General features: G+C 42.2%; 1 protein-coding gene across 1 annotated transcript in view; it reads right to left on the bottom strand.

Annotated features, from left to right (window-relative positions):
• The window catches only part of LOC106879943 (geranylgeranyl transferase type-2 subunit alpha), a 34,004-nt gene that overhangs the window by 5,575 nt on the left and 21,289 nt on the right, over positions 1-7,140 (bottom strand). Inside the window, exons 8-11 of the mRNA XM_052978141.1 lie at positions 6,864-6,971; positions 5,061-5,224; positions 4,143-4,231; positions 288-416 (exon numbers count right to left, since the gene is read on the bottom strand). Coding sequence (XP_052834101.1) covers positions 288-416; positions 4,143-4,231; positions 5,061-5,224; positions 6,864-6,971 — 490 coding nt within the window. The remainder of the gene's footprint in view (positions 1-287; positions 417-4,142; positions 4,232-5,060; positions 5,225-6,863; positions 6,972-7,140) is intronic.

Below are 7,140 nucleotides of genomic sequence, written 5' to 3'. Positions count from 1 at the left end.
TTCAGTCCCACTGTAGCATCTTGGGCAAGTGTCCTCTACTATGTAGGGGGGGGGGGGTCAAAGTTCAAAGTTCAAACCTTATGGTTGGGAAGCACATTTCTTAAACCCACAACTATACCAATACCTGCTTGCTTAAAAAAAACAAAAACAAAACGAAAAAACTGAGTAACACAAAGAAAAAACAACAAAAATTGAAAGACAAAATGAAAAGAAATTGAAGGTGGGATGGGCCACACTCCTACCCCACAGGTGTGTGCCTCAATTTACTATGACTGGGATAAACTTACTGTAGTCCTTGTAGTAATTGTCTCGTTTGGGGTCAATTTGTCTCAGAGTGTTTAGATAGTTATTCATGTCTGCACTATAGCGCTGTGAATTCAATGCTTGCATCAACTGCACAACAGTCAACATGGCCCCTGGAAGGTAAATAAAGAAAATAGGCTTAAAAAGGTTTTTCTTTTTTTTTTTATTTCATACATATCAACTTAATGAAATCTCTCACCGTCTCTTTTTTGTAATGTATGTATGAGCATGTGTGTTTGCTTGCATGGCCCATTGGGTTAGAATTACAAGCAACAAACACACACACACGAAGACAAAGAGGAATATGAACTCATTCACTCACTCACACACACACACACACACAAGGAAGGCCACATTAGTGCCCCTGGACTGGCTCTTGTGTGGATGGCACATAAAATACAGCATTTTGAGCGTGGCCGTTGTCAGTACCGCCTCACTGGCCTTTGTGCCGGTGACACGTAAAAGCACCCATTACACTCTCTGAGTGGTTGGCGTTAGGAAGGGCATCCAGCTGTAGAAACTCTGCCAAATCAGATTGGAGCCTGGCGTAACCATCTGGTTTCACCAGTCCTCAGTCAAATCGTCCAACCCATGCTAGCATGGAAAGTGGACGTTAAACAATGATGATGATATTATACTATGGTGAAGGTATATGGCTTAGTGGTTAGAGGTATTTGGCTTATGATCATAAGGTCGTAAGTTCAATTCATGGTGACGCATAATGTCCTTCAGCAAGACACTTTATTTCATGTTGCTCCAGTCCACTCAGCTAGCAAAAATGAGTAGTACTTGTATTTCAAAGAGCCAGCCTAGTTGCATTCTGTGTCACGCCAAATCTTGAGAACTATGTTGAGGGTACATGTGCCTAGAGTGCTCAGCCACATCATCATCATCATCATTTAACGTCCGCTTTCCATGCTAGCATGGGTTGGACGATTTGACTGAGGACTGGTGAAACCGGATGGCAACACCAGTCTCCAATCTAATTTGGCAGAGTTTCTACAGCTGGATGCCCTTCCTAACGCCAACCACTCCGAGAATGTAGTGGGTGCTTTTTACGTGCCACCAGCACGAAGGCCAGTCAGGCGGTACTGGCAATGGCCACGCTCAAAATGGTGTATTTTATGTGTCACCCGCATAAGAGCCAGTCCAGGGGCACTGGCAACGATCTCGCTCGAAAATCCTTACACATGTCACGGGCACAAGTGCCAGAAAGGCGACGCTGGGCACAGGTGCCATCCCGATTTCGCTTTCGCTTGCCCCAATAAGTCTTCGCAAGCTGAGTTTCGTGTCCAATGAAGGAGACGACGTTGGCATGGGTGCCAGTCGTCAACATGCACATTAGTATCACAAGCAGGCTGTTCCATTGATCAGATCAACTGGAACCCTTGACGTCATAACCAAAGGAGTGCCAGAGAGATATACTATGACTCAATATAACAAAGGATGGTCACAGTTGAAACATCTTTGATCATAGGTCTGCTAACTTAGGGCTAAGCAACAATTACAAGAGCGGACATGTTAAATAATGTAGTCCTAGATACATAGCATCTGAATAAAAAGTAAGGTGGTCATCGCTGGAGCATCTATGATCATAGGCCTGCTGGATTAGGAACAACCTGGGGTTAAACAACAAAAAAAGGGATGTTAAATAATGTAGTCCTCAATGCACTATGCCTGAATGACATGATGGTCACAGTTGGAACACCTTTGACCATAGTCTGTTAGATCAGAACTGACTTGGGGTTAAACAACAACAGAAAAGGATGGGCACATGAAACCTTGTAGTCCTAGATATGCTATGACTGGATAAAAGACAGGAGGGTTATAGCTGAAACATCTTTGATCATAAAATAGGCCTGCTGGATAAACACTGACCTAGGGCTAAACAGAAATAAAACATGGAATACATTACTCGTTTACTTGTTTCAGTCATTTGACTGCGGCCATGCTGGAGCACCGCTTTTTAGTTGAGCAAATCGACCCCAGGACTTATTCTTTTGCAAGCCTAGTACTTATTCTATCGATCTCTTTTGCCGAACCGCTAAGTTACGGGGGACGTAAACACACCAGCATCAGTTGTCAAGCGATGTTGGGGGGACAAACACAGACACACAAACATATACACACACATACATATACATATATATATATATATACATATATATATATATATATACATATATATGATGGGCTTCTTTCAGTTTCCGTCTACCAAATCCACTCACAAGGCTTTGGTCGACCCAAGGCTATAGTAGAAGACACTTGCCCAAGGTGCCACACAGTGGGAATGAACTCGGAACCATGTGGTTGGTATGCAAGCTACTTACCACACAGCCACATATCATCAGCAGCAGCAACAGCATGAAGGTTTGTTTTCCATGCTGGCATGGGTTGGATGGTTTGACAAGGACTGGCAAGTCAGAAGACTGTACCAAGGTTTGCTATCTGTTTTTGCATGGTTTCTATGGCTGGATGCCCTTGTGAACATTTACCACTTGAGCCCTTAAGCATTTCAACTGGCCAGATTTAGCCAAAATATTCTACCTATTTTATGTTCAAACTGGCCAGATCTGGCCTCTCATACAATGTCTTTCTAAAAATATATTGTCGCTTTTACGTGTCACCCGCACGAGCGTGGCTGTTTTCGTGCGGGTGACACGTAAAAGCACCCACTACACTCTCTGAGTGGTTGGCGTTAGGAAGGGCATCCAGCTGTAGAAACTCTGCCAAATTAGATTGGAGCCTGGTGTTGCCATCTGGTTTCACCAGTCCTCAGTCAAATCGTCCAACCCATGCTAGCATGGAAAGTGGACGTTAAACGATGATGATGATGATCGTCATCATCATCATCAAAATCTCAAAGCTACCAGATAAATGCAGGATTAATTCAAAACAATCTGAATAAAAGAGGATTACATTTGACAAAGTAATATGAATGCTAAAGAGTTAAAGATTGTATGGTGAGGGGTGCCCTTTTTTTTATGTGGCACCAGCAGCAGTGAGACCCAAGTAACTTACAGGACAAGCCCTCCCACCTCAACTGGGGGGAGTAGTAGTACTGAGGGACAGAGAAGGTGTCTTGGATTAGAAGAGAAAAATGGCAACTTCAGAGGAAGAGGAGGGAAAGAGAAAAATGTGATGGGAGGGGACAGGGGCCATACACCCGAGTTACAGGGTGGTGTATATAGTGAATTTAAGGAAGTGGAGTGGGCGGGGGCGGGATTGTGAGTTCAAATGATTGCAAAAGGAGAATGGGAGCTGGAAGGTGGGGAAGGTCGAATATAAGGTGTGGGCTCTGGTAGAGGGAGGGGTTATAAGGAGGATACATTGTGGGGGGAAGGGAGTCAATAGGGACATACTTTGAGCAAGTAGGTACATGAGAGAGAATGGAGGAAGAGTAATATAGTGGTGGTAGTGAGGGTGAGCAGGAGTAGAGGGTAGATTGTGGGGGGGAAATGGGGAAGGGAAGGATGGTATGGTTTTTTTTTTTTTTTAGCTGGGCAGGTTTTCTCAGGCACAACAAATCACTAATTGTCTTGGTTCTTTGTCAATGTAATCTTAGATATATAATGTCTGAATAAAAAAGCAGATGGTTACAGCTGGGACGTCTCTGATCATAGGCCTGCTCGATCAGAATGGACCTTGGGCTAAACAATAACAAAAGACACATTAGATAATGTAGTCCTAGATATACTGTGTCTGAATAAACAACTGAATGGTTACAGCTAGGACATCTTTGATTTTAGATGGTTTGCTGGATCATGGCTGACCTAGGGCTAAAAAAACTTCAATAACAACAGCAGTAACAACAATAACATGTGAGTAACACCACTAACATTTGTTCTCAGTCTCCAGTTGCAGCAGTTCCTGAATGGCTTCCAACTCTTTTGCTAAAATGGCAGTTTTGGCAGCACTAAGTTCTGAGCTGAAAAATACAGCAAGGTACACATAGATAGATGGAGAGATAGATAGATAATAAAATAGATAAATAAACAGATAGATAGACAAACAGTCGGATAGATAGATAGATAGATAGATAGATAATCAGATAATCAGACAGAGAGACAGACAGACAGATAGGCAGACAGATAGATAATCAGACAGACAGACAGACAGACAGATAGGCAGACAGATAGATAATCAGACAGGCAGACAGATAGATAATCAGACAGGCAGACAGACAGACAGACAGATTGATAATCAGACAGGCAGACAGACAGACAGACAGATAGATAGATAGATAGATAGATAAACAGAGAGAGAGGTTGAAAGACAGACAGATAGATGGATAAACAGACATAGTCAGGGAGAAGATATAGACAACAAACAGTCGGATGCATTAGATAGATAGACAGACATCGTCAGACAGGCAGGCGGCAGACATAGTCAGATAGACAGGCAGGCGGACAGACAGACATAGTCAGATGGACTGACTGACAGTCAGACGAACAGACAGACATAGTCAGACGAACAGACAGACATAGTCAGACGAACAGACAGACATAGTCAGATAGATAGACAGACAGTCAGAATAGATAGACTGACAGATAGTCAGATAGAGAGATAGATAGATAGATAGATAGACAAACATGCAAACAGATAGTTTGGCAAAAAAGATTAACAGAATAAGTGGTAAACTTGAAAAAAATAAGTACTGGGGATCCAGTTTCTTTGATTATGCCCTTCAGGTCAGTGCTCCAGCATGGCAGCAGTCGAACAAGTGAAATAAGTAAAAGATAAAAACTAAAACTAACTTGAAAATTGTGTCTGGCCTCAGGTTATTAGAACGATAGCAGATACGGTCTGTTGATTCTTTCAGCGAAAGGGTACAGCTTGCTAGAGTCGTTGATTTGGCGTAAAGTTTAACTGTGATGTCCAGGGAAGTTTCCGACAAGAACTCTTTCGGTAGGGGAAGAATTTACTGAGAGTCAAGGAAAGAATGTTGTTAGATGTATTTGAAGTCCAGGACACCTGAATGGAACCAGTAGATGAAAGCAAATTTCATAAGAACAAATGGCACAATTAACTCTTTAGCCTTTAACCCAGCCATATCCAGCCCAAATATTCTCCCTGTTTGATGTTCAAACTGACCAGACCTCACCTCTCACACCTGTGACAGGTGGTGAAGCATGTTGGGCCTTACAAAGGTGATGATAAGTCACCGAGACCCTTGGTGGTATGCTGCTCTTCCCCTCCACCACGATCACTACAGTCTTACACATTGCTTACTATCACGGTCATCTCTGACCACCTTGGCTACCACCACCACCACCAACAACACTAAGAATGTACACAATACAACCTTGGAGTGGTTGGTATTAGAAAGGGCATCCAGCCATAGAAATCCATGCCAAATCTGACTGGAACTTGGTGCAGCTCACTGGCTTACCAGTTCCAATCAAACCATCTAACCCATACCAACATGGAAAAACAGATGTTAAATGATGAGTTCATCATCAAAATCTCAAAACTACAAGGTAATTCAGGATGAGTTCTAAACAATGTATTCACCCTACGATTTAGCATGGTGTTAAGGTGTCTCACCTAAATATGCCTTTCAGCTTTTTTAACACCTGGTGCTTTGAGGGAGTCATCCCCACCATGCCAAATTGCAGCCTACCAGCAAACAAGCAAAGTACATACTTTGAGTATGTGTGGCTGATAATGTTTATTGTTATTATCATTATTATTAATAGGGTGATGAGCTGGCAGAATCATTAGCACACTGGCAGCAAGCTGGCAGAAACGTTAGCACGCTGGGTGAAATGCTTAGCGGTATTTCGTCTGCCGCTACGTTCTGAGTTCAAATTCCGCCGAGGTTGACTTTGCCTTTCATCCTTTCGGGGTCAATTAAATAAGTACCAGTTACGCACTGGGGTCAATATAATTGACTTAATCCGTTTGTCCCCTCTGCGTCTAGCCCCTTGTGGGCAGTAAAGAAATAAGAATCATTAGCACACTGGACAAAATGCTCATCCTTTGCCTTTCGGGGTCAATAAATTAAATACCAGTGAAACACTGGGGTTGATGTAATAGATTAGACCCCACCCTCAAAATTTCAATCCTTGTGCCTAAAGTAGAAAGGATTATTATTATTATTATTATTATTATTATGGTGTTGAGCTGGCAGAATCTTTAGCATGCTGGGCAAAATGCTTAGCATCATTTCATCTGTCCTTACATTCCGAGTTCAAATTCCGCTGAATTAAGTACCAGTGAAACACTGGGTTCAATGTAGTTGACTAGTACCCTCCCCCAAAATTTCAGACCTTATACCGTTAGTAGAAAGGATCATTATCATCGTGGTGATCTGACAGAATCATTAGTGTGTCCGGTAAAATGCCTAGTAGCATTTCTTCTGACTCTACATTCTGAGTTCAAACTCTGCTGAGGGCGACTGCCTTTCATTTTTTCGAGATTGATAAAATAAACACCAGTTAAGTACTAGGGTCGATATAATTGACTAATCCTCTTACAAAATTTCTGGCCCTGTGCTAAAATTTGCAACAATTATTATTATTATTAGTAGTAGTAGTAGAAGTTTAGCAAAAGGATATCCATACAGGGGAATAGTACTCATTGTGGAATGGGTTGTGCCATTTTGAAGAGGAAGCAGTAACAGGGGTGTCATTGATGGACACTTCCACTTTCTCACAACTTTCCAGCTGGAAAAGAGAGAAAACAAAAGTGAGAGAGAGAGAAAAATAAAGAAAAAGAAACAAAACAAAACAAAACAAGAACACAAATAGTTGAAAGGTTTATGAATGTGTGTGTGTGTGTGTGTGTGTGTGTGTGCGTGTGAGTGTGTGTGAGTGTGTGATTGTGTGTGAGTGA

Source organism: Octopus bimaculoides, chromosome 30 (genome assembly GCF_001194135.2).
Source record: "Octopus bimaculoides isolate UCB-OBI-ISO-001 chromosome 30, ASM119413v2, whole genome shotgun sequence".
In the NCBI taxonomy this organism is placed as follows: domain Eukaryota; kingdom Metazoa; phylum Mollusca; class Cephalopoda; order Octopoda; family Octopodidae; genus Octopus; species Octopus bimaculoides.
Note: the sequence above shows the minus strand (reverse complement) of the source record. Positions and strands in the feature narration are given on the sequence as shown.